This window comes from Haemorhous mexicanus, chromosome 17 (genome assembly GCF_027477595.1).
Source record: "Haemorhous mexicanus isolate bHaeMex1 chromosome 17, bHaeMex1.pri, whole genome shotgun sequence".
Taxonomy (NCBI): domain Eukaryota; kingdom Metazoa; phylum Chordata; class Aves; order Passeriformes; family Fringillidae; genus Haemorhous; species Haemorhous mexicanus.
Genome location: NC_082357.1, coordinates 7,845,286 through 7,873,146, shown reverse-complemented (window position 1 = coordinate 7,873,146; position 27,861 = coordinate 7,845,286). Strand labels below are relative to the sequence as shown.

The window sequence follows — 27,861 nt, the reverse complement described above, 5'->3', positions numbered from 1 at the left end:
ACAGAGTCTTATTAGTTGCAAATCTGATGGCTTTGAAGTATGTTAATTTCAGGAGAAGACAAGAACTAGAGACAGCTTTTGTGCAAAGTCCAGTTAAATTATGGATTATTTGTGAATTATAATCAATATATAGAATTTTATTTAGTTAATAGAATGACATTACAAGAATTTGAAATAGCTGGTATTTTCCAGATAAAGGGAATCTAACCCTTTTTTTTCCTTCTTTTCTGATTTTTACAGTTTATAACACTGGCAATAACTAGGGCCAATTTCTTTTGAAAATCAGAAAATTAATCAAGTGTTTAGTCAGATTTAGGGAGTAAATCACATTAAAAAGGTGAGATGACTTTATTATAAAATGAGGCACTTAGAGGGAATTTGATTGAAGTATATATGGAGAATGCATTACCAAAAAAAGGTGAAAGGCCAGGAGCGATTGATAGCAGGGCTCATGGTAAAACTGTCAATGCTGGGGAATTCCAGTTCCTAAATGAAGGTCACAAGGTTAGGATTCACCCCTAGATTATCTTTTGATTATCTTTTTTTCCAAGCAGTGTTCAGTTGGATAATTCAGTTAACTGCTGGAAAAGTAAAAGATAAGGAAACTAGAAAGATCATAGTCAAGAATTACTGTAGCCCAAGAAATGCAGTTTGAGTCAAGAGCAGGTTACTGCTACACACCCCATCAGAAACTACTCCTGAGGGCAGGACTTGGTTTTTGAAAATAATTGGTTATATGTTCCTCTGTTGCAATAATTATTCCCTGTACAGATGTGATAAGGCTTTATATTGACATGCACATCCTGCAGAGGAAGGGAGAAGTGTCCTTTATCTTTTCCTTCAGGGAAAAGCAGTCCCTCCAAGCTCTGACTCAGGAGGCAATTCTGCTTGGCCAATAACCTTTTAATTAAAGTGAACTTCCTGGGAATATTTATATTTCATCCTTGAAATAATATACTCAGGATAAACTAGTTATAGAGACAGCATTCAGCTTCTGTCATTAACATGAAAAGGGAAAGGACAGTGAAGGTCAGCCAGATATCTCCATAGTGGGACAGAGAATAGCTGTAGCAGACAGAGGAATAGCTGTGAATACCCATGTATGTTTGTGTGTTAGACAAGTTTGTGTGTTAGACAACAAATGGATCAGGTTAGGTGTAATTTAACACAATTATAAGGCAAAAAACTTCACATCAACAGTATTTTTGTGATTGCTTTTCCTCCTCTATTCTCAGGATAACTCACCTCTGGGTATAAAGTGTATACTCTTGTACATGGTTTGGGCTAAATGGATGAGAACCTCCTACCACCTCTTGCACATGGATTTGGGTCTCCATTTCTCTCTGCCAATCCTATGGGTGAAACCCAGGAACTGGCTAAAGGGTCAATTTTGCCTTCCCAGGGAATGTTCTCAGCAGGCTGTAAGGAGTCTCTCCCCTTGGCCCATACTCCCAGTATCAGTCAGTGCAGACTTGATCAGAGATGGACCAGAAGATATAGTGCCAATTATTAATCAGAAAGCTTCAGCATCTCATTAGCAGCTCATTAGTCCTCACTAGGACAAATCCATAATTGAGTTGAGTTTGTGGAGCTTATATTCTACCCTTTTCATTCAGATAGAAAACCTTCCTTTATAACGAACATGAATAGTGCACATTAATAAATAAACTCAATTATTAATAGCCATTAATCAGAACTACATTTCTTTTTTCATTGTAGTGATACTTAGAAGCTGCTAAAACTTTATCCTTAGATTCCAGAGGTTCAGTCATGAAAAGTTCTTTTCACATAAATCCATGTTTTTTCCTCATTGTGTTTCAGAGCAGTTCAGGGACCAGTTCAGACTGTCTCTTCACTAGTTCTTATAGGAGATCTATTCTTACCATATTCAAACTAGTCCTAGTGTTTGGATCTAGGGAATAAGAGCCTGTATTTCCAAGTCCTGCAGTTCTTTCCACCTTATATACCTTCCAAATGGATCTTGCTTTGAAAAAGATTAAATTTAAAACTTGCTGTGTATGTACAGGAAGAGGTAGGAGAATGTAGTTAAATGCAGACAGACCAGCTCTGAGTTTCATGCCAGAATCTGTGGAAGATGTTTTTGACTTAGCATGTAACAAAGAAAGGAACTTCTCCTTGGTCCTTGGGCAACAGAACAGACAAACCTCTGGGATGTCCCACTGTGACATGCTTTGTAACAGGCCAACAGTTTTAGCTACAGTTGGGTTTTTGAGGTGGATGGTCAGGATGATTTGGCAGTTTGATTTCTATCATAATTTTCTGTCAGCAGCCTCAGAATAGCAGGATTTCACCCCATGAAGCTCAGCTCTGCAGTTCAGTCTCACTTTTGGTGTTTCTGAGAGCAGTACCTAATTCCTATTGATATAAAAATGCTGTTACCAGGCATTTAGCTTCAGGCAGCACTCTCCAACCTTTCTGATGCTGCAGCATGGCCATGGAGCTCTCTTCTGGCCATAGGATGGGCTGAAAGCCCTGTCTCCACTGCTGCAGCAGTTCCCACCATGCTGCTGGGGCAGTGGGGTGGGGAATGTGCCTTGCCTAATGCCACAGAATGGGAGAGGCCAGGGCAGCCCCTGTTGCTCTCTGAGCCCTGTGAGCTGCAGCTCTGGGATGGGGCAGAGCTTCCATGGCTCCCCTGTGCAGCAGCTTCCCCCTGCAGCCGCCAGCTGGAGAGCTCAGCAGGAGAGAATACCATCTCCATTATTGGAACTGTGCAGCTCTACCAGCCCTCTTGGCAGCCAGGGAGCATTTTCTGCCTTAATCCACACAGAGGTCAAATAGTTTCCTCTTGCTCTCTCTTCCAAGAATCTCCTGGGAGCAAGCAGAGGGCCACATCCTACAGATGCTCCCTCGCAGAGCCTCAACAGCGGGGAGCAGTGCTCAGGGGCCAGTGGCAGTGCACAGGGTCTCCCTCACACATTGCACCTTCATGGATTATCTGGGCAAATTTTCCTCTTTGGGATTTCCAGTCAAGGCTCTAGGAAAAGAACATTTATCTCTTTTTTTGGTTGTTTTTTTTTTTTTTTAAGACAAGTCAATTGTCGCAGGAGTTTAAAGAGCTGGGGCATCTAATTTCCACTGGATTTCAGTGGGATATCACCTAACCTTAGGCACCTCTAAAAATCCTAGTTTTGTTTTTAAGCTTTATGTCACCTTCCACATCATCCATGGTTCCTTCTCAGACCCCTCATAGAGTGTGGCCTTGCAAAAAACCTTAATCTGTGGGAAGGCTTCAGGGACAAATATTTGGAAAGCAAGCTCTGATACTCCCAGAGCACAGTGTGTCCATTTGGCTACATACCACAGAGCTTGGTCGTTACAAATATTGTCCTGCTCATGGGTTGACTGCTGACATCTTTAGCAGTCGGTTCTCCAAGCTCCCTCCAGATTCATGTTTTTTTGAGTGCTGTAAATATTAAACTCATTCTCAATAAGGAAATGAAACAGCCTCTGTCTCCTAGAGATGTTTTTCTTGGGCACACACTATTTGTAGCTCCTCCCCAGCTCTCCTCTCTGCTCCACTGCACAGCAGGTTTCCCAAACAGCACACTCTTTCTGCCCTGGAGCAAACCACAAATCCTCTGTGTACTCCTTCCTGCACTTAGACCTGTGCCCCCATGGGATAGAGCAGAGCCCTTACAAAGCTCCAGCACTATCAGCACTGATCATGCTGCCACATCCAAACTTCAGTGGCAGAGCAGGAGAGCAGCTCCCTGCTGTCTCAGCACCATGCAAAGCAGCCTAAACTCTCCCCTGGCTCTCACCTATAGGGCAGATACATCCAGCTGCTTTATCCAAGCACAGCTGCATGGCATAGCTGCACCATCCTCCCAGTCGGAGCATCATGGTTCACAGCATCTTTTAGCTGAGGCAATTCCAGGCTTGTTTCATTTCTTCTCTCTCCTGTGATAGACATTTACATTTACCCTTCAGAAATGCTCAGCTCCTACTGTCTGACCCATAGGGAGGGCTAACTCTAAATTACTTCTCCTTCACCAGCAGTATTGACAACAACATTATTTTTCTGCTTTTTCTGTTGACCTTGTCTTAACCTTACTCTTCTCCAAATTAAACATTACTAAGTGATTGGAAATAGTCCTTTGCAAGAAAGGTTCATTTCTGTCCTTGCTGGAACACAGCCTGGGAACCATCCTTCTGTTTATTTCATTATTGCACTGATATTTCAGTATGCACCCAACAGCATTTGGGTGATTGGAAATTTTGTACTTGTCTGAATTCAATTAACTTGGTGACGGGCAAGAGCTGAGGCTGCAGGAAGGAGTTCAGCTGGTGGCCCTGGTGCAGTTCTGACTGTCTCATTGCACAGGCACTAAGTATCCATGTGGAAATGTGAGATATGACACAGGACCTATAGTGCTTCAGACCTACTGCATGGCAGATTTGACAACTGTGTTTTGCCTGGAACACCTCCACATTCACCTTCCTTTATCCCTTTAAAGCAGAATATTTTGCTTCCTCAACAGGTGTCTGCTGAGTCAAAATGGCTCAAAAACCTCTCAGCGATGATGAGAAATTCCTCTTTGTGGACAAAAACTTCATCAACAACCCACTTGCCCAGGCTGACTGGTCAGCAAAGAAACTGGTTTGGATTCCATCAGAGAAACATGGATTTGAAGCAGCAAGTATTAAGGAAGAGAAAGGGGATGAGGTGGTAGTTGAACTGGCAGAAAATGGAAAGAAAGTGACACTGAGCAAGGATGACATCCAGAAGATGAACCCTCCAAAGTTCTCCAAAGTGGAGGACATGGCAGAGCTGACTTGCCTCAATGAAGCTTCAGTGCTGCACAATCTAAGGGAGAGATACTTCTCAGGTCTAATTTATGTGAGTAGACCCAAACACACACAGAGCATTTCCCATTGCATGTGACCATGTCCCACAGACAGCGAGGTGGATCCCAGTCACTGCCTGGGATACAGGCCTTGTGTAACACTACCATGCAAGTACTAACCCCCAGCAATGGCATCCTAACCCAAAAATGTTCTAAATTCACTTTATTCCACATTATTCTCCTGCTTCTTTGATAATTGCTTCTTTACTTTACTAAATTAAAACACATGAAGGTTTCTTCCACAAAATTTATGGATTCCAAAAGAATATTGTTGGCTTGGAAAGTACTCTCTGATAGGGGAACAAAATCTGAGTCCTGCTGTCTGGGAAAAAATTGATAGGGACTTTTAAATTAATTCTGTGTAAACCTAAACAATTTTCCAGTAACTGGCAAAAAGAGCATACAGGAAAGGCAAATGATGCAGTTTTACTCAGCCAAAACTCCCACTGAAAGGCAGCTGAAAAGTTCTGGTTTGGTGGAGTTAAACCTTATGTGTGGATAAAGGGACAAACCCACTGGAATTCAGGCAAGAGTACTTGCATGTACCAGTGTGTCACTGAAGCAAAGTCAGGCATCCACTAAACCTTTTTGTCCCTCATGTTGATCAAGTTACAGATCAGACAAGCCTGGACAAATTATAATTTCTCTATGTTCATGTGCGTTGTGGCAAGATTATTCTGCCTTTCAGTCTTCACAAGTACAACACAACAATATTTTGATATTGACAACCCCTCAATCTATCCACATCAACAGTTAGCAAACAGCACAGTAAGAAAGCCCAAAACATTTCCAAGGAATTTAGCTGTTATCTTTGATTTTACATGAAGGATCCCTCTGCTGTGCTGCAGAAGTTATCTACAGTTACAATCTATGAAAATGTTACTTGCATGACAGAACACTGATGAGTGAAAGAAACTACAGAGTTTAAGTAGAAACAGTAGTCAAGTCTTGTTACTAATATTCACAGAATTCACAGAATTACTGGGTTGGAAGAGACCTTAAAGATTATTAATATGAGGAATGCTAAATTTAAAAGTAGGAAATTAAGCAAAAAGTAAGACAGTTATATGGACTACAACAAAGAATCTGCTTACTTGTTATGTGCAACTTCAAAGAGCTAAGCTCAAGATCTGTGCTTCAGGAATGTACTAAAATGCAAATTATCAAGTTCCTAAAAGAAGCTAGAGCTCCCATCTTTTCATTATTTGCATTTATTGGATTTTAGGTTTGCAGGTGAACATGTGGATCCACATGCTGTTACATCAGAACATGCAGCCTTAATGATTGAAATAGACTTTTTCTGACAGTGTTCTGCATTGTTGCAAGAATTAAAAGAATTAGTAGAAGGCTAGTGGGATAAAATGGGGGATTGGGTATTATCTCAGCAACACTCTGCATAGCTGTTCCAAGGGTTTCCATTATGTTTACTTTATGGAATTTTCACTTTCTACAGAAAGAGGAAATCAATTTCCAAGAGTGGATAATGTAATTAGAAATCAAAGAGTTCTTTATGGAGGCAAAAATGGAAGTATACCTGAAATTAAGTTTTATTTCTTAAGAGACTAAATTTTAAGATGGTAAAAATTTCAAAGACATTAATTTGACTTGTAGTGCAACAAGTTATTTGTATTTTCAGTATGCAAAGCCTGCTTGAAACTGCCCAGTTTTATACAGTGCTGCCCTACTAGATGTTGCCATATATTTTAAAAACAGAGGAGGCCTCTAAAGAGAATTTGAGTCTCACCCACTTGCAAAACTAACTGTAAACAACCATCTCCTGGCTTTGCCATGTGTTGCCTAATTTGCATCCCTTGGAGTCCCACACATTCAAAGAAAACATGACCTCAGCATTTTTCTCTCCAGAGCATCACTGATGCAAATGGAGATTCCCAAATCTGCTAAAGAAAAATAATAAATCCAGCTGGAAAAAGAAATCATCTCCCCCTTGCATTTACATTAAATATTTTTAAATAAAAAGATTCAGTGCAGAAATTCACTGGGTGACTGCACACTAGAAAAACACCCTGGATTTTTGCTTCATCACAGATAATTAAGATAGAAGGGCAAGAAGAAACATGAGCCACTAACTCATGCTTCACGTTACTCAGAACAAAAAGAATCTGCTTTATCCACACACAAATTACACCCAAAATATTATATAAGCATAATATAAGCATATATAAGTGGATTTGAGAGTAGAATCAAATTGCTTGTATTCATAGGCACTACTTGTTCAGTCTTCACTTAACAGTGAAAAATGCTGTCTTTGGTACATAAAGCTAAATATGCATGTTGGAACTGAGCTGGACTCTTCTGCCCAAACCTAGACATTTACAATGCAGATGTGTATTTGTGCCAGTCTCTTGTAAATACCCAGCAGCAGCAATCTGAGGGACACCAAAACTCATCACTTCCATGGAACTATCTCTAAGATATTTCAGACTTTGTTCCTCCTCCAGACCCTCTGGGGAGAGATTCAGCCCCTCTCCAGACAGGCTGTGCCCAAGGGAGAAGGATTTAAGGCATGGAAGCTTCAGTGCCCCACTTTCCATCACACACTTGGCTATGTCAAAACATCATCTATATTATTCCAGCTCCCCCAGATCCTTGCAAAGCATACACCTAGAGCTACAATCAGCCAAAATAAGAGGGCTTCATTAAATTTCCTGAGGTGAAGAAGGCTTCATTAAATGAAGAGGGCTTCATTAAATCTCCCAAGGAGATCATATCAGTCACAGTCCAGTTAGAAATGAGGATTCTTGAACTTCATCAGCTCCAGCTTTTGCTCTGCCTTAACAGCCTGCTTCTTGTGCCTCAAAATTAGCTCTTCAAAGCTGTGTTACTGTGTGCCTGGGTGTGCAAACAGCCCTGCATGTGGCAAGGCAGGAAATGCCTCGAAATCTCGGGGAAGGGAGGCCTAAATAATTTCCTAATTTCCTCTCCTAATTTTTAACTTGGGTGGGGATGATTAGTTGAGTGTGTACAGTAAATCTATTTATACTACTAAAAAATGCCTTCCTGTCCTTTGCGTAAGGGCCTTGGTGGCCATTCTAGGATAAAACCGTCACTTTCCACGTGTGTTACCCCGGCAACACTAAAACTCATTTTGACATGAGAATCACGGTTCCATTCTGACTTCCCAATGAAAATCCAGCCCAGCTGTTCCCCACCGAGGGGCTCAGCCTGGCAATGCTGAGAGCCAGGGCTGGGCTTTCCTGGGCCAGCCTGGCAATGCTGAGACCTGGCGGGGGGGATTTGAGCTGGGTTTTCCTGGGATTTGAGCCGGGTTTTCCTGGGATTTGAGCTGGGTTTTCCTGGGATTTGAGCCGGGTTTTCCTGAGATTTGAGAGGGGTTTTCCTGGGATTTGAGCCGGGTTTTCCTGAGATTTGAGAGGGGTTTTCCTAGGATTTGAGCCGGGTTTTCCTGGGATTTGAGCCGGGTTTTCCTGGGATTTGAGCCGGGTTTTCCTGGGATTTGAGCCGGGTTTTCCTAGGATTTGAGCCGGGTTTTCCTGGGCCAGCCTGGCGATGCTGAGAGCCGGAGGGGGGATTTGAGCGGGGTTTTCCTGGGCCGGGCTCCCACAGGCCCAGGCCGAGCTGTCGGTCCCCGGAGCAGCCGGGCCGGGCCGGGCCGTGCCGGGCCCTGGGTGCCGCTACCCTATAAAGCGCTGGCCGTGCCGGGCCGTGCCGGGCCCTGGGTGCCGCTACCCTATAAAGCGCTGGCCGTGCCGGGCCGGGCCGGGCCCTGGGTGCCGCTACCCTGTAAAGCGCTGGCCGTGCCGGGCCGTGCCGGGCCCTGGGTGCCGCTACCCTGTAAAGCGGTGGCCGTGCCGGGCCGTGCCGGGCCCTGGGTGCCGCTACCCTGTAAAGCGCTGGCCGTGCCGGGCCGTGCCGGGCCGTGCCCTATTATGGTCAGCACAGGGAATCCCTGCGCCCGGAGCCGCCCGGGGCCGCGGCCGGGGAGCAGCGACAGCTCCGGCCCCGCTGGGACACAGCCCCGGCCTCTGCTTCACACACACGGCAACAAAATCAAATTCATAACAATATATATTTTTTTAAAAGCCAAACAAACCACTTCTGCGTATATCAGAAACAGCACACTTCCATTATTTCTTTTCTTCCATAGGCCAGTTTAAATATTGCAATACTCCTGCCTAATATGAGATACTCTCTCCTCATATGAGAATTATGTTCTCATAACGTGGGTGTTTGTTGGTTTGTTGGTTTTTTGGTTTTTTTTTAACTTTGGGGGTTTAAATTTTCTTTTATTAAATTAAATACTCTTGCAAATTTCTTATTTTTAGCAGCTGTTTGTGAAAAAAGGCTCTTCACCTAGTATCATATGGTATTACCTCTGGTCCAGGCCAATAGCTGGAATATTTCAAAATAAAGGAAAATTTAAAAAAAAACATTAAGGAAGAAAAACCAAACAAGACAGCATGGATGAACACCTATCAGCTAGCAGCCACTATTCTTGTTTATGTATATATTTTTATATTAATGCCTCAATTAAATTCCAAACAAACTACATTTTTCTTTAAGTTTCCTGCAGAAATAGTCATGCAGTGAAGGCATGGTTAGTCTCCCAAGGCATCTATTTGAAACTTGAGCAATTTTATTTAAGGACTCTCATCAATCATCAGTGTTACGTGGTGTTCATAGAAGCTTTTTTTAAGAAAACCCTTCAAACATCAATCCGAGCTTCTTACCTAGGATTTCAGTTGACAAAATTTGATGCCTACCTGAGCAGATATTTATAATATATTAAAAATATACTCTGATAAGAAAATACACATATAAATATTAATTATTACAGTTATCACCATACCCTTATGTGTGATAAGGGTATGGATTATGTACTGAAAATAACTGAAGTTAAGGAGCTCTAACATCAGGTCACGGTGTTTCTACAGATTGCTAAATTCACCTGCTTTCCAGCAGCTCACTTATTAGCAATAATGATTTGTGCACTTAGAAAGCACCCAGGCACATACATTCAGAAAATCTGCTTCCTTTGTTACCCTGGGCAGAGCACAAAGGAGCACTGCTGCTGAAACCCCATTAATTCCCTGCAGCCCCTGCCTGTGTTTCCCAGCCTGGACATGGCACGTGGTGATGTTAAGCCCAGCTTTTATTTAAATTCCCTTTCAGACTTACTCGGGTCTCTTCTGCGTTGTGATCAACCCCTACAAGCAGCTGCCCATCTACTCAGAGAAGATCATTGACATGTACAAGGGCAAGAAGAGGCACGAGATGCCCCCCCACATCTACGCCATCGCCGACACAGCCTACAGGAGCATGCTGCAAGGTAGGACAGCCCTGCCAGCCCTGCCTGGCTGCCACAAACACCTGGGAGCTCCATGTGTGCTCCTTCTAGCAGCCAGCCAGGAAAGAGCTCTCACACAGGGCAGAGCTGCCTTTCTAGAAGTTTCAGAGGAATTCTTTGGCAGGAGCAGCAGTGCACAAACGCTGTGACTCAAAAAGGAAAAACAATCCTTTCACCCATCTGTGTCGAGGCATGTGGGAAGGTTTCAAAGTCAAGCAAATAGTTTTGGCAAATACGGGCATGGAAAATGCTCCCTCTCCACTAGTGGAGACTATTCCAAAGTTAGCTGTGAGTGCTGCTGGATCTGTCAGCATTGCTGCCCTCTCTCCCCAGCAAAGCAGATTCAAACAGGGTTTTAGGGCTGCTTTCCCTACAGCCTGATGTCTTGAACCCTGAGTTGAGATGTGCAGTTTTCCAACAGGGAATGGGCAGTGGGAAAGCAGTCGGGCCCCAAAGGGTTCAAACAAACCCCCAAAATTCACAGAGCTCTCCTCCTCCTGCAGTCACTTCTGACAGACTGAAGAGATTTTGTTCTTAGGAAAAACTATCATTTAGGGATGAAACAGCTAAAGTGATGGATATAGGAGGCTGCAGCACCTCCAGAATACAGGGCATGACCAGGTGCCATCTCACATTGACCTTGGGTGCTACAGGAAACCAAGAGCTCTACAAAATATTTTGAAGTTTATATGCCCTCATAAGGACCCTGACCCTACAGAAATTCTGGCTGACAGAATGGCTCTGCAAGATTCACAGGCTTGGCCATAAAGTTTAGGGCTTCCCAGGACTAGGACTTTTTCCTTCCTATGGCTTACATGACACTTCTTTCCTGGAGCCACTTCAATCCTTTTATTTAAGTGGATCCCAGAAGGCAGAGCTACAGTGCAGCAGAGGAGGACCAATAAAGCAACAAAAATATCCTAAAAACAGACCTTCCTACACACTATATGATATAATCCTAGTTATAAAAAACTTACTTGGCAGAAAGCCACAGTCTCATATCTGTGCTCCAGCTTCCCTCCTGAGCCCTGTGCTCTGCATCCAGCACTGTCCAGGGTTCCAAGCCCTGAAGCCAATCCTCCCTCTGATCCTTTATTTAAGCAGCAAGCCTTGAGGGGAGATCTGGAAGAAGCTCCTGGCTCCTGCAGACCATCAGCAGTTGTGCAGGGTCCTCTACTTGTCTCTAGAAATGAGGTGGGGGGAAAATATAGAAAAGGGATATAAGCTATCTGTAGGAAAGGGGAAAAATCTGTATGACTGCAGCCTATGCTGAAACAGAATTTCTTGTCCTGACAATAGATGGGTTTTCTGCCTAAAGTGAAAGTAATCTCAGCACAGATGAGCCTGATCCAAGCAGCATAGGGATGTCTCCCACTCCTCTCTCTCTGACTGTCTCCTGTCCCTCCCAGCACATTCTCCTGAGCAGCGGGAAGCCACTGGAGCTGCTTTGCCCTCACTGTGGTCATTAACTGCACTTAGAACAGCATGGGTTCAGCTATGCCTCCTAGGCTGGCTGCTAGAGGGAAGAGGCAGCAAGAGTGCAGGCTCTTATCAATTCACTTCTTTTGGGGCCCAGAATGATTTCCTGGGTCTACGAGCTTTCGGGGAGTTACTCCTCTTTATTCATGTGCCCCCACTGCAATTCTTCCTGGCAGCAGAGAGGAGGGGGAGAGCAAGTAGAAAGGAATAAGGAGGGTGTAGGTGATCAGCTGAACCTTTAAGAGGATGCTCCTTCACCGCTTCCCACCCCAACCACGCACAGCTGGCACAGCAGCTGGCAGTGGAACCACCAGAGCTCCCAGCACAAGCCCAGGACACCCACGTTTTACTTGCACATGTCATCTTGGAGTCTCTCCATCTCTGAAGAGGGCCCCAGTTGCTTTTAAAGCTGTGCTTTTGTTTGTAAAAACCTACTCGTGTTTTGTGCATGAAACTAAACTAACCCTCAAAATAACTCTGGTTATTCAGCCAAAATTCTCTTCACGTTGGGGTGGTGAAAGTGGGCGTCAGCACGGTTCTGAGCGAGCCCGCTGCACATATAGGCACAGAGAGCTTCAGGGGGTTGTGAGCATGTTTCCTAATGGAATATAAACAAAAGCTCTTACCCATAAACAGGGATCAGAGCACTAAATGTTTTGCCTGTGAAAAGTCAGTACTGCTCCTTATCTGGAAACTTGCATAGTTTCTGCTTGCCAAAGTAAAATATGTCATAGATTCATGAGACTGAGGAATTATATTCTGGTATTTCATGACCAGAACCACTTGGCCCAGAACAATCAGCTTGTTCAGATGTCTCAGGGATTCTTTATCTCTTGGTGAACCAAGCCTCTGTGGCTGCAGGTTCATCAGCTGGGAATCACAGCCCTCCGCATTCTCACCCTCCCCTGTGTTGGCACAAACATCCAGCAGAGAACATGAGCTGTGCACACTGCATTCCTCCTCTGCTTCAGAGACTTACTTGGTTAATGTATTCATTAGGGATGATGTTTAACTCCCATCAAAGCTCTTCTGATAAAAACACTTAGCCACAGCTATCAGCAATCAGATAATCAGACTTTCTTCCAAATATGCAGAAAAGCTGACATCTCACAGGACACAGGAATTATCAAAGATGTTGGCTGGGCAAAGATAAAATTTCCACTTGTTTCAAGTGGTTCTGAGGACCTAAACCCCTTTTGCAAATCACAGTCATGCTGTCTCATGCTCAGCCAGGAGTGCTGGGTGTCTTGTTGAATCTGCTGATTACCATGTCACTAATGCAGTTTGATCAGTGCCCAGGAATAGCCGTGGATGCTCATTTCCAGCCAGAATGAGAATAAACTTGAATTTTCTTTAATCTCAAAGGCTGAGAATTCTACAAGAGCATTTGTGTGGTGTGTGTGTGTGTGTGCCCTGGAGTTACTGAACTGGGCCCTCCTGGCTGTGTTTACTGCCGTGCTATGGATGATTACTGCTACACTTGGAGACTGCAGTCATAAAAAATTTCCCCCTGCTCCTGCACCCTCTGCTCTCTCCTATGTTTGGGATGAAGTAGCAACATACAGAGGGCTTGATCCCCATCCCAACTCTTGCACTGCCAGCAGGATTCTTCGTGCAGCCATGATGCAAAACTACTCCAGGTGAAAGCCATCCCTGGGTTTTGCTGTGCTGAAGTGGGTCCCCCCTCCTGAGGCACAGTGGGGTCTGTGAATGCTGGTCACAGCAGCAAGGAAGAGGCAGTGCTGGATGACCCTTCCTGCAGCACTGCCATCCTCCAGTGATGGTGAAGCTGACACTGCTCTGTAAGGAGGAGCAATTCTGCTGTCTTCTGTCATCTTCTCTCCAGAAACAAAAAATAAGTGGTAGACAATACAAATGTGAAAAGTCGTGTTATGCAGAAGTAGTAACAAAGTTTTTGTGTAGGTGGTTAGGCCTTTATTAAGTTTTCTGGCAGTAAATCATCATGGAGAAGATGTATTACATCTTTCTGCAGATTCAAGGAGATTATTTGCTGTGGAGCCACTTTTATGCAAGCTTGAGTTAAAAATGGAAAAACAAACAACCTGGTAGTTACTCGGAGGTATGGGAGGGAAACACAGTTCCCAAGGTCTTAGAAAAGGAGGCTGCTGTGAGAAGCCATCTGTTTACTGTGTCCTCAGCAGGACTGTACAGAAATGTCCCCTTCAGGCAGAGCAGTTATTAACAAATGTAAAGAAGCAGTAAGTGAGTAGGGGAACATGGTTTCAGTCTGATTTTTTTCCTTTTATGGTAAAGCTGCCAACTTGCTGCTTCATTGTGATAAACCATCTGATTTTGTTTGTGATTAAGCAAAGATAACTGGTCTATCAAGAACAGAGGGGCAAGAAATGTTACAGGCAAACTGGAGGTGTTTGGTGAAAAAGTAAGCAGATTCCAGAGAGAAAAAAACAACTCTGCTGAATGTTTAGGAAAGCTGGTGAGGTTTATAATGTAAGTGTAGGTCTCTATTAAAAATTGAGGAGAAAATGAAAAATAAATGTTTAAACATCTAATATAGACATATAGGAGGTGGATGATACTCTTCCAGGTAGGGTCAAATTTTCTTAAAAGGCATTAACCAAAAAGATATTAGAATCTAGAAGACCTATTCTGTTGCTTTTTATTTAAGGAGTTTTATTTATACAACTCTTTCTCTTCTGATAAATTTGACCACATAAAGTTGCAGACTCACAAAATAGGTCACAGTCCTTTCTATATAAAATGAAACATTCCAGAACAGAAGTAGGATGAATTGAATGGGAGAGCCTTTGAAAGTAAATGAGGCCAGTATCTGCAGCTCAGGCCATGACAGAATAGGACTGGACTTCCTGATACCTTTCATCCTTAGAGGTGCAGTTAGAACTGATGCAGGAGACAGAATAACATCTGGAATTCCCCCTCTGTGAGCGTGCATGGCACAGTTTGCCAGCACAGGGTTTCTCCTGATTAACCTATCCCTGAGGACATTTGGTGCAACTTCTGACCTTCCTCATCTTTCCTCTGCTCTTACACATCCCCAGGCTACCCCTGCACAGGCACTCACACAAACCCCTGTGATGGGCCAGTCTGTGAGACACCTTTGGGAGCCTTCCCCTACTGAGGAGCAAAAGAAGGGCAGCAATGGGCAGCAAAGAGTAGTGAGAAAATGCTTGGCTTGGAGACCAGCTTTTTCTAATGTTCTCTGAGCTCAGAAATTCCACTGGCAACTCAGTATCAAGAGTCACTTTTATTTTCTTTATGGTATTTATGGGTTAGTGATGCAATATCAATATATGCCCATGGTTCCTATTTACACAACAATGTATTTTTAGCAAAAGTTCTTCCATGCTTTCACTTTTTTAACTTAAAAGAAAGCCTAGCTGATACCCTGCAGTGAAAAACAAACATGGCTCACAGCTCCTGTCCTGCCAAATGTTTATGTGGAAGAGTCCTGCAGAGCTGATTGCTGACAAATACCTCCAATAAAAATGAGGAATGAGTCATTTTGTACCAATTTACCAAACAAAGCAGTTAAGTGGCACCATTTGTTGTGTGGTGATCAATAAAGCAGTTAATGTTATAGCTATTGAGGAACTGGGAGTAAAACAGCTGTTTAATATCAATCCAAGCCATTGCAGAATCCTCTAATGTTTTTCCTAGACTGGCTGTGGGCCAGACAGCAGTTACAACTTGAGAGCTTAATAAATTGGTTTAAATAGGTTTAAATTATGTCATGGTATTTATGACATACAGGGTCAGCAATAGGGGTGAGCAACCAGACTGGGGCAAGTGAACCCACACACTGAGCAAAAGGAGCTCATGTCTGAACCTCTGAGCAAAGCTTGGTGCTGGCTCTGCTTTGGATACATAATGCCAAACCATACAGAAGCACTGGATTCTGCCTAATTATCTGCCTCAAGTCTCAGTTGTGTAAACTGAGCATACTTTTCAAAAATATATTTGACCTGGAATTATTTTCCTAAGTCAGAAGATTTTTTTACAGTCTGTAAAGCCAAACTGACAGTCTCAGTCAAAGAAGGGCAAACTTCAGGGCTGGGGCTGGTTGCTCAAGGCCTTGTTCAAGTCTGCTTCCAAGCAGTTCCAGGGCTGGAAATACCACACCTCTCTGGGAAACTTGCCCTGGTGTTTGACAAGTGAAGGAAACAGTTATACTTTAGAATGGGTCTCAGCAAACAGGCTCATCATGCCTTTTGGCAGAAAAATCTGTGTAAAAGTTCGGAAGTTAAAGAGAAACTCTGACTCCAAATGAATAAGCAGGGAGGATTGCTCCAAGAACAGGTCATGGAGATGGGCTGCAATCCTCACCCTTCCTGCAGCTTTACAGAACTCTGGACATTGGTGTGCTGAAACCTCTCACATGCCTCACCTAGCAGAAATGGAAACTTTGCTCCTCCTGTTTATAAATCTTGATCCAAAATGTGTTTGATGGTCTGTTCATAGTAATAAATCATGAAGAATACTTACATACTTGTTGGCATGATCTTGTATAATCTAAAGTATCTTGTTTGGTCTTATTCTTTGGAAGATCTCCCAAAGAAATTACTTGTTCCTTTGGTAAAAGTTGTCTCTCAGTCTGAAATGAAATACAGGCTAAATTATTCAGGTATTTGAACTGCTTTGCTTTCAAAAGTCAAAGCTTTGCATGACCAGCTTAAAGCATTTTAGTTGTTGATGCCTTATCTGTCCAGACTGTTTCAAGTGGGCTGCTGGCCATAGTTCATAAGCATAGTAAAAACTTGAGTTTCAGGTTTGAAATTTTGTTATAATCTTCTTACAGAGAGCCTGATCTTTTTGCTGTCCTCATTAGAGTTCATCTCTAATGGAATTTACAAAAAAATATTTTTGACCTCTTAACCTTTTGTTCATTATTTGTACAAAATATTTCCATTAGAGATGGTTATTTAAATTCAAGGGCAAATTAAATAAGAGGTGAATCCAGTACTTTTTACTAATCATGGTTGGCCAGATTTTAGAAGATCTAGGCTGTTCAATGTAAATCGTTATAAAAATAAGTGCTTCTGTCAGGAAAGCCATTCTCCCTAACTAATGGATTCTTTTTCTTTATTCACAGATAGAGAAGACCAGTCTATCCTGTGCACGTAAGTAAACTCGTCTGTTTTAGTCCATTTCAATGTCACAATGTCGTTATTCAAAATTGATTCAAATTCTGGTGGAATGGACACATTCTCCTCACCTTCAGTAAGCTTGAACTCCAGTCCCAAACCTACTTCATTAGATAGACCTGTTAATAAGATAAAGAGCAGGTGTCAGTGTCACAGGAAATCTTTAATGCATAAAATTAACTCTTTAAATTGACTTACTGACCTTAGAGATTTAACAGTTTACAGTGAACTACTGGGGAGTGTGATTATTGCTCCACAAAATCCCACTGGTTTGTCATGCCTGCCTGTTTTGAAAAATCACTCAAAATGTTGAATTGGACAAGGATCTCCTGCTTGATCCTCAGTTTTCATTTTTTCCATTCTTCTGTTGCTTATTAGTTGGTTTTATTTGCTTGAATATCATCAAGAATGCTTTTGACAAAATTTTGTCTTTGTTAAATTTGGCATTTTCCAGTTTTCCTGATAAAAGATAGGATTTGATTCTAGGTAAATGCTAATACATTGGTAGAGCTGGCATGTGTATCATTTATAGCAGGTTCATGCAACAATGCTGCAATGTGGCAGGTTTAGGTTATCTGAGAAAATGTGGCTATTGACTGAAAATATATTTACTCTTAAAAAAGCACTGCTGCTGATCACCAGCCATAACATTACTTTTGACTGCCTCTGCTGACTGGAGAAAAATTATCACCAAATAAAAATTGTATCCTATGTCTGGTACCACAAGGGCTATCATAGCTCCAACCTCTGTTACAACAAGACTTCAATATTTGTAAGTATACCAATCAAAAATGTGCGCCCAAATGCATTAATACCAAAAGAAATCTAAAATTCCTGCAATTATGAAGTAAAAATTGACCATCACATTCTTCCCAGGATGAAACATGTCATGGTTATTAAGACTAATTTACAATATGCATTTCCTCCTTCTATTTTTATACTGTAGTTTATTATTCCACTAGTAAATCTTCTTTTAACTTTGGAACATTGGTACTTTCAAGAAATAGACCTTCTTTTGCAAATCTATGCCTTTTTGTTAATGAAAATCCATTAAAGGATCCACTTCTTGCATGTACCATTTATTGAAATTACCTGGCCATCTTGCTGGAAGCCTAAAGTGTTTCACACCAGTAATACATAAAATAGAGAAAATTAAATGCTTTTCCATCCAGTAATATTTAAAATAGAGAGAATGAAAAGCCTTTCCCATTTTGAAAACAGCACAGCAAGTGATTCCCCAAGATGTTTGGAATAATTACTGTATGTTGGATGTGCATCATAACCCATAGCTTCAAACAGTCCTCACACATCTTCTAAAGCAAAAAGGCCAAGCTAAAGCCAATGTACACAGCTTTAACCACTACTGGTTTAACATCCTTGTTTGCCTTATTTGTGCAGAAAGAAGAAAGTTCTCTTGGCTTGCAGCTTGGCAGCTGTCAAGTGGAAGCAATTTGCAGTATTTTATAGAAATTATAAGAAATTATCTTCTGGCCTAAAATATGTAACAATAACTGAAGACTTCATGGCATTGATCAGCCAGGATTTTTTTCTTGAAATAGCTACAGGCTTGAACTTTCCAAGGCCTGGTACTTAAATTGTAAAAGAATAGCTGTAAGGATTCATATGGATCCCCTGAAATGCTCCTGGGACACAGGCAGGGGGGAGGATCTGAGAACTGAGCCTGATTTTGTGTTTCTGACTGTAAATATACCCATTCTCAGGACTTCACCCTCACCTCATTAAACCTACCCTCTGTGGTTAAGTACTGTTTGCATTCTTTTACAATCCCTACCATTTGTGTGATGAACCATGGTAAGTTTAAAATCTCCATCTGTCTTCAGTGCTCACGGGTTCTAGTGCTTCCTCAGAATTCCCTGTCTTTGCAGATTTCATTATTTTCTCTGCATTTCATTAATAACCCCACTCGTATTGCCTTTGGCCTCCTCTCCTCTGTGCACACACATCCTTTTGCTGTTAGCTCTTTCCCTTGGGTAGCATCACTGAACATCCTCTGGTGTCATTCCTTGCCAGTTGCTCTCTGGCCCTTTAGAGTCAGCCTCAAAATCCCACATCTTATCATGCACATTTACAGCACAAAAAGCTTTATCCCATGGCTGTGTTTACTAATATATCTGTGGTTGCATTATTGTACCATAACTCAACATAGCATAACATATATAATACATACACAATACATAATATTGCACTAAAGGTATGAAATATGAACTCTCACTCTTTTATGTGTCTGAAAATTAGGACAGGTAAGACTTTTCCACCCTTGTGTCTTGGTCTCTACTGTTCTGAGCAGCCTTCACTGCTCTGCCTGGCTCCTGGGATTTCCTGAAATCCCTGCCTGTGCTTAGGTCTCCCCTCTGTGCTCTCTCCTGTTTGACCTCTGAGTTGGCCACAGAATAGTCTGTACTCACTCTAGTCCATATTGACCAGCACACAGATGTTGCTGAAGGAGAAGTCCCAAGAAATCTGTCCAGGTACTCAGAGACCTGAGCAAGCTCAGTGCATCAGAAATGAAGTGTGACTTGACTTATGCCATGGCCAGTTGACCAGACTCGTGGCTTTTCAAGCTTCCTCCAATGGTAGTAGAGGCACAAGCCCTCAAAGGAGACTTCTGGCCTCTTGTTTGATTTCTGAAGACACAAGAGGATTCTCCTGGAGTTTTCAAAATGTTTTTTACTAAAAATTAACCATAAGGGTTTCAACAATTTCCTCATAAACCTGTCTGATCTTGGGGTTATCATATTTTAGCCACTTTCTGGAAAGAGTGGGTAGAGTATTTTCTAGAAAGCAAGTGTGGCTTAGAGGACTGTGCACAAGTTTCAGTTTAAATAAAAGCTACCTTAAATGAATGAGAAAATCTGATCAAAGCTCTGAGTGTTTGGGGTATTATGAAGCCCATGGAAATAAGTGCTTGTGAAACACCTGCACCTATAATCAAGTACTTTTCCATTACCTTTCTGGTTTTTAAAACATGCATGCAGTTTGAGTCGCTTCTATAAAAACAGGGATGTAGCAGGGTCATAATTTGATATGGAAAGAGAGAAAACATTGAGTGGGGCAGTGCCCTGCCCTTTTCCCTTTCTTCCCCTCTCTCTCTCTGGACAAACCCTCCAGAGCTTCACCCAGCCATGGGACTCCAGCCCATTTTCTTCCCTGACGCGCGTCAAGAAGCAAAATCACCCAGAACATCTCTAAACTGCAAAGCCCCATTAGTCAAGAGACTCCTCCACGAGAGAGCTGAACTCCTCTTTCCCAGCTCAGTAAATCTCCAAGGCTGGAGCTGGCAGTGGCTGCTGCTTGGCCCCTGTCCCACACAGATATCTGTGGAGCTCCAGCCCCAGGCAGAGCTGCTGACCCTGCTCCGAGCCCTTGGGGAATTGTTTTGTAAGTAAACGCGTAGGATCTGTGGGCTGGCTTCTGAGACAAGGCTCCAGTGGGGTACAGCTGGTCGAGGACAAAGCTTGTCATGATGTTTGCACATCTCACACTGCAGGACAAATGCTGCCAAGCCCTAATGTGATTTAGAGCACCTCGTTGAGTGCCCTGTGCACAGGGGCTTCCCACAGTGCCAGCACATTGGGATTAAGGGATGTGTGAACGGGCAATTCTTGTGGTTCATTGCTTACTGAACAAACGCTGAAAATAAATTCTGCTGTTGCTTTTCAGATGTTTCCAAAAGTGGAATTAAGCTAAGTCTCATATCATAATACTAACATGGAAAGCTTTCAAAATTTCAACAGCAACAAAAGAAAATACACTTTTAAAACTAATTTTTCTCAGTTGTTCTCAAATGAACAAGAGTCCTAGTTACACCACAGGCTCAACCCCAACAGTGGGGCCAACCTGCGAGTGTCACCTTGTTTTTCTCTGAAACCTATTCTAGCTGGGATAATTTTCATTTAAGGTGAAGGTAATGGAGTCATGGAGGATTTTATAGTTCAAGAGGTACAAAACCTCTGTTATAGCTGAGCACTATATATGTGAGTTTATGGGCTTCAGATCCTGTGCTGAGGTCCTAAAACAATGACTGGCAAGCAATGAGGGAAGGATAAGTTGAAGTTATACCCCACGTTGTGAGAGTGGTATTTTTAACAGAGCAAGCCTGTTAGCCTAGTGGAGCCCTTTGGTCTGGGAAAGCCAAAGAGTTTCTTAGGAGGAAAACTTGCATAGGAAGCAGCTGAAGTACTGCTGTTGGGCTGCTCAGAACTGTGCAACTTGCTTTTGGTCTGCTTTTTGCATTGGCCATCTGAGCTGGGTGCAAATAACTGCAGGAAAAAAGACCCATCTAAAAATTCAGTCACTGAGCGCAAGAGAGTAAGTAGATTTTAAAACAGGTGAGATTTCTCATACCATCTCACAATGGAAGTTGTTTCTGTCCCCTCAGAAATTATAGTACTTCAAGGCAGATGCAAAGAAAAAAAACCTGTTGTGCATGACCAATTCTTTTGCAACTCAATAGCTCTAGGAAGAATTTCATCCACCTGTGAACTAAGATATTCACATGCTCTCCTCCTCCTCCTGGGTCTCCCTGGGTAAACTTCTTGCTGTTTAGAGGCATTGACCTGACCTAGCCATTCCTCCTCATTTAGTACATTTACAAACACATGGCATTTCATCACTGAGGGGAAATCAGACATCATATGGCTGTGATGCATCCTTCAGAGTATGAGGGCTACCAATGTTAAATGGATACTTGTTTGTCAGACCTGTCTGTTGTCATGGACATTTATGACTGATCTGATATGTTGAAAATCAGAGGTATTCATTAGCTAGAGACATTATTCTTCATTACTTATTGACCTTGGAGACTTTCTTCCTAATGAACCTAAAGCAATTGAGGTTCTGTGTGTTTTCTATTTCATGTTGAGGAACTTTTTTATTGTCTATTTCAAAAGAAAGTTAAAGCCTCAAAATCTGTCTGTAGAAAACAGAAAGCCCTCAGCCTGTGCAGAAGCAAAGAGTTAAGGAGCATTACAGTTTGATGGGATAATTACAAGTAAAATGATGCCATATATGGTAATACTCACAGGGATTCAGGGAAAAGCCAAAAGATGGGCACTGTTGCCCTGGGAGAAAGGAAATGCAATGATGATGTGATGAACTACAAATAACCCTTAATAAAATGGAGCAGTTCAAAGCCCAGGATTTGTTTGAAGAAAGTTGCTTTGGTTGTTTTTTTTCCAAAGAAACAAAGATGTAAGGTAGATTTATTTGAAAAGTTTGTATGCATAGGTCTTCAAATTGGTGTGCTTGGTTTGGAATTGTTCCCAGGACACTTAATTTTTATCAATAAAACATAGAAATGTTTTAGCACTGAAGCCCAGACAGATATGAATCCATTCTCTAAACTGTGCAAATTAACTCGGGTCTTTTGAAAAGGATTCTATTAATCTCACTTATTTGTGGTTCAAACACTAAAAGCCAGAAGAAACAGTTCTTATCATGTTGTACCTCAGGCAGGAATTGGTTCTGGTCTCCTAAGGTTTATATCAATGTCATTCTGTATTGAAAGTTCTGTCCAGCACTTCTCCATATTTTTATGTCCATTTATCACTGGTCCTTTGGTAGGGAAAATTAATTCCTGTATTTCCTAATTAGGAAAAGATGCAGAACTGCAGTGGATTCAGCTAAACAGTTTCAGACTCACAAAAGCTGATAAATATCTCTGGGATTTTTGAATGTATTGGTTTTTTATTTTTCTAAAATCCATTTTATTATAGATCCAAAGAAAAAGAGGTCCAACTTAGATGGTTGCCCTCCTCACAGCACCAGCTCAGTTGAAAGACCTCGTTTGTTACATCCACACCCACTTTGACTGCTAAGCAGGACAGTATAATAATATTTTTGTCCAAATAATCATCAGAGCCAGAGGTATCTGAAAGGCATAAGATGATGCAACGTAACAATTAGAGAGGAAAATTGGCTGGAATTTTCTATTGAGAAAAGACTCTCTCAACCTGTACTTTGAAAACCACTCTTTTACTTTAAGAGAGGGTTTAAGAGTTGTTAATAAATTAACCTGGAAGTCTTCCAAGAGAGAAAAAGTTACCACTGCCTTCCTGCTTGCCAAGGGACACTGCATGGAGCAGAGCTGGGGTGCCAGTTCTGCTGGTCAGACAAATCCCCACCATGTCCCTTATCTCCCAGGGAGCAGGGACACCTCAGGCAGTTCCATTCCTGGTCCCACTAAATTCAAGGAGCATCTGAATACAAAATTCAGATGAGGCAGGATCAAGTCAGAGACTTTAATGCCAGAGTTTCAGAAGAGAAAACCATTGTATTACTGCTGATGTTTTCTTTTACTGCTGTATCCTATCATAGTTAAGTAATGTTGTATTTTTTGATCTTAGAATATAAGCAGACTCCCTGCCAACTCCACTTCTCATAAGGGTTCAGATGCTGCCAAAGCAAGAAGAACTGCTGTTCAAAAATGCATTATGTTTTAGAATTCCCTTAAATGGCCCAGTGTGCACTCAAAATACTACCAGGACAGAGATATAACTCGGATAATGCATTCTTTGCAGGCTGAAGTCAGGTGCATTTGGGAGGTGCTGCTCTGGGGTAAATAAGAACCGAGCTGGGCAGTTTCCAGCCCTGTTTTTATACACTATGTACATGGCAGAAGGACTCCAATGGTTACCTACCTTCTTTTGTGCTATTTTCTTTCCCCTCAGAGGTGAATCTGGTGCTGGCAAGACAGAGAACACCAAGAAGGTCATTCAGTACCTGGCTGTTGTTGCCTCATCACACAAGGGCAAGAAGGACACCAGTGTCACTGTAAGTGAGCTCCTCCATCCCCAGCTCTCCCCAGGCCTCTGAGGTCACTCTGCAGCTCAGGCACTGGAGCTTGTCAGACAGGGGCATATTAAGAGTACACAATTACAGCTCTGTGTTTATGGAAGAAAAAAATTTGTTTGACACCATCTTAGGCATCAAATCAGAATGTACTTGGGAGAACAGAAATATTCATAGTTTTCCATAGGCATAGCACCTATTTATATCTCAGCATGAAGGCCTTGAAATCTGCAAGGGCTCGAGTCCTTGTTTTACCCTTGACCTCCGCCAACTGAGAAGTTTGGGAAAGCCTGTAACAAACACATTGTCCAACTGCATCACAAAAATGTATGCCAGCATTTAAACTTCCAAAGTTTTGATTGGATTTGTTATTAAGTTTTCTTACCAACTAGAAAAGAGTCCCAGTATAAAACTTGTCGTCTTTTTTTTTTACTGCTCTGTCAGAGGTAACAATTTTGAAGGGCACAGTTTTGTGCTTTGTTCCTTCAAAATGTGTAATAGTCTTGCCTGAGGCTGAAGTTCATTTTCTTACTTTGAACCATATACCTGCCCAGTTCCTGGAGATCATTGCCATGGCTGAGGCTCTCAGCTGTCTTTGCTATTCTCAGTGATCAACTCCAGGTCCTACATCATTTCCAGCCTTTAGATTGTAACTCAAAACTTCTGCAAAAAATGAAGCAATTCACTTTTATCACAAAACAGGCTTAATTCAGGAAGACATTTCATTGTGTCTCAAATACAAGATTGGATACAAGATAAGTAATTAGTAGGGAAGTGGGAAATAAAGTAAAATTCTCACAGCTGCCCCTGCCCATGTGTCAACAGAGCACAAGGTGTGCAGCCCTCCCTCTTCTACCACAAATAATTGGGCTTTTATGTACAGTGGATTGTAATTGGGAGTAGGGGAGGGAGTAAATGTCCTTTTGAGTCATATTTTCTAGGAATCTGTGATTTAATTTAGTGAAAACAGTCCAAGACTATGTTTAATATTTAATGTTTATGCAAAAAAAGTAATTCCTTCCTATTGAGTCCCTGCTCAGTAGCTGGGGGAAATGAACTTGGGGTGCCAAGGCCATCCCTAACTGCAGACTGCTCTGGGGAATTATGTAAGTCTCAGGACAAAATTTTCCCTGAGACAGACCTGAAGGCAAATATCCATCAGAGAGGAGCTGAGAAAAAGTCTAATTTGTTCTATATCATGCTGACAAATAGTAATTCAATGATTGGGACTACTGACACTGCAATTTCAGTCATTAAAATATAATGAATAACAAAAGGCACCAGAGAAGATCTAGAGATTTATCATAAAAATATGTGTCCTGAGAGACTAACCTGGGACTGGATCCAAATCCCATCTCTTTGCTTCAAGATTTTTCTTTTTTTCAGTTAATATGCTCTAAGTATGTTAATGGTATTTGTCCCCTTGGTATGTCTGCAATAGATTGTTCATATCTGTATTCCTGGTTTATTTGCATGGAAACTGTACTGGTTATTTTAATACAGGAAAAACAATAAAAATATCTGTCTAATGGAAATTATACTGACACTTGTTTTATGCCATGTTATTCAACACAGCAAGGTCCATCTTTTGCCTACGTGAGTAACTTAGACTGTTTGATGTGTGTTTAAGGCACTGAGTGTAGATCTGCATGCTATTGTTGCACCCCAAAAATTTAAGAGAGATTTTGTTGAAATATGTTGTATGATATGATAAAAAGCAACAATAGCACCAAATGCTCTCACGAATCAACCCTAACTGTGTCAGGCCCCATGGTAAAGAATGAGGTCTGACACAGGCAGGGTCATCTTTCAAATATCACTCTTTTCTATATCTCTGTGTGTGTTCAAAATGCCATAGTTTGAATTAAATTTCCCACAATCCTGGAAGAGCCACTCAGCCTGAAATTTAACAATGTGGTTTCTGAATGAAATACCCAAATGCTTTCTGTGCTTCAGGTTGAAGTTTTTAGGACTGTTGTGAAATAATTCCTAAACCTCACGGTGTTTGATTTGTTTGGCTGCATGCTTTCCATTTGTTATTGCTTGGAATTTTCCATTTCCATGTAACTGTTGAGAATTGTTCACCACCACAAGAGTTAGCATGTTCTTAGCTTGCTGCTGTGGCGTGTACCAGAGCAATTCCCACTGCAGCACCTGTCTGCAGGTGTGTTACAGGCCCTCCTTTCTGTGTACCATACACATAGCAATGCTTTGGGAATACAGGCAGGTTTGCTGGCACATTCTTGGTGTTCCAATGCCAGGCAAATAAAATTTATTTTCTCTCATGCAGTCTTTTTTGCCCCATTCTGACTGCTGCCTCTCAGACTTCAGCTGTGACAGTGTTGCCCCTTAGTTAATTCAGTACTTCCTTTGACAATTTCTCTGAAAATAAAAATTATTTCATGGTTGGCATGGGCAGCTCTGTGGAATCTGGTGGACTTACAGCTGCACAAAGTGCTGGCCATCTGGAGCCAAAGTTTTATCCCCAGCTCTATGGCATAGTTCAGTTCGCAGTAGAAGCAGAAGGTGTCTTCTTCATTTTCAGACAAGGTCCTGTTGAAGATGCCACCACCTGATTGCAGCAACACTCCTTGCTTCTACTGGAGTTTTTAAGTCTACAGAGCTGGACAGAGCTGCCCAGCACAGAGAATCTTCAGGGACTTTTAGGAATTCATTTCTTATTCTGAGATTCCTGTATGAACTTGTTAGGAACTCTTCCTTCCCTCTTCCTCCAGCTCTAGGGTAGTAAGCTTTTTTATGATATTTTTGAGGTATCTCTCACCATTGACACAGAAGTTACAAGGCATTCAGAAGTGACATTTAAAAAAAAGCTACCAGATTTGTACACTAATTGGAAAGCGCTTTCATTTTCCAAATTATTTCCTAGATTCAAATGAAATATTGCCTAATTTCTACTTAAAATTATTTAAATTATATCTTATTATCTATCAAGGACTTTTTCCTTTTCAGGATGAGTTATCTGAAATAATGCATATTACTACAGAGTAATACTCAAAGAATAGTGTGGCAAAGTAAATGTGAATGTAAATGATTTCATAGGAGAGAGCTGAATGAAAAGTTCTGAAAAGCTCTAGACATATGCAAAGAATTTTTTCAACTTCATTGGTTTGCTTAGAAATAGGATTAGGTAAATATATAGAACTAAATGCATGCTTGTTTCATTGCATGATTTGTTTCCTTAGCAATTACTAACCACAATTAACAATATAATATGAAGATTGTGTGTTTGCATGAGAATTCATTATCCTAGTTTGAAATAAATCAATGCTATTCCATATTTAACCTACATAGCCTTGCATGGATCATTATTAATAGACCTGATAAAATCTGCTTTGTAGCTTTGTGCTGCATTACATTAAAATTATTCTCAGCAAGTTATTCTAATTACATTGTCATTTGCTAGCAAAGGGTCTCAATAAACTAACTTGGAAAAGACATGCTAGAGGTTCCTTTAAGAATATCCCTCTAAAATATTACATTAAACTGGAAAAAATAATTGACACTGAATGACCCTTTTTTAAGGAAGGCCAGTTGTGATGCTAAACAGATAATTAGAGTTTGATCTGTCACAGGCAACAAGGCTGGAAAAGGGTCATGTATACAGGGCAGCAGTTAATTGCACAAATAGATAAACACAAAGTTTAATAAGAATGAAAGAGAATGAAAACAAATCCATATGAAATGCAATATTCAGAAAAAAAAAAAATTAGAGACTTAAATTAGATTTCACCTTTCTCTGCCGTGGACGAGTGTTAGTTTCAACTAAGCAATTACAAAGTTTAGTGTTAACTGCTTTTGAATGAATTTTAGGGTGAGCTGGAAAAACAGCTTCTCCAGGCAAACCCTATTCTTGAAGCTTTTGGAAATGCCAAAACTGTGAAGAATGACAACTCCTCCAGATTTGTAAGTAGGAGAAATGCTGTGGTCTGTGGGTCCATGTGGGTCAACTTTAGCAGAAAGAGTTTCACAGATCCAACCCTGTTCCCTCACTGACCTTGTGAAAATCAAAGAACAAAGATGTTGTCCTACCCCTTCTTCCAAAAGCCTAGTCCAGTAGGGAGAATTCCTTTCCCTCTTAGTGCCTGAACAGAATGTGGGGGAAATCTGTACAGAGGGAATATCAGAGAAGAATGTATATCAGATATCTATTCTGATATATCAATATCAGAAAAACTTCCATTCAGGCTGTTCCATAGGTCATCCCAGCAGGAGG

The 27,861-nt window shown here is 41.6% G+C and overlaps 1 protein-coding gene across 4 annotated transcripts in view; it reads left to right on the top strand.

Annotated features, from left to right (window-relative positions):
* MYH11 (myosin heavy chain 11) overlaps nucleotides 1-27,861 on the top strand; it is a 55,064-nt gene that overhangs the window by 1,506 nt on the left and 25,697 nt on the right. For 3 of the 4 annotated variants that reach the window (XM_059861467.1, XM_059861470.1, XM_059861469.1), the window contains exons 2-7: nucleotides 4,506-4,864; nucleotides 10,023-10,179; nucleotides 16,766-16,793; nucleotides 23,507-23,609; nucleotides 25,203-25,223; nucleotides 27,459-27,551. In XM_059861467.1, coding sequence (XP_059717450.1) covers nucleotides 4,523-4,864; nucleotides 10,023-10,179; nucleotides 16,766-16,793; nucleotides 23,507-23,609; nucleotides 25,203-25,223; nucleotides 27,459-27,551 — 744 coding nt within the window. In that variant the 5' untranslated portion in view covers nucleotides 4,506-4,522. The remainder of the gene's footprint in view (nucleotides 1-4,505; nucleotides 4,865-10,022; nucleotides 10,180-16,765; nucleotides 16,794-23,506; nucleotides 23,610-25,202; nucleotides 25,224-27,458; nucleotides 27,552-27,861) is intronic. The other variant, XM_059861468.1, reaches the window with a different exon arrangement.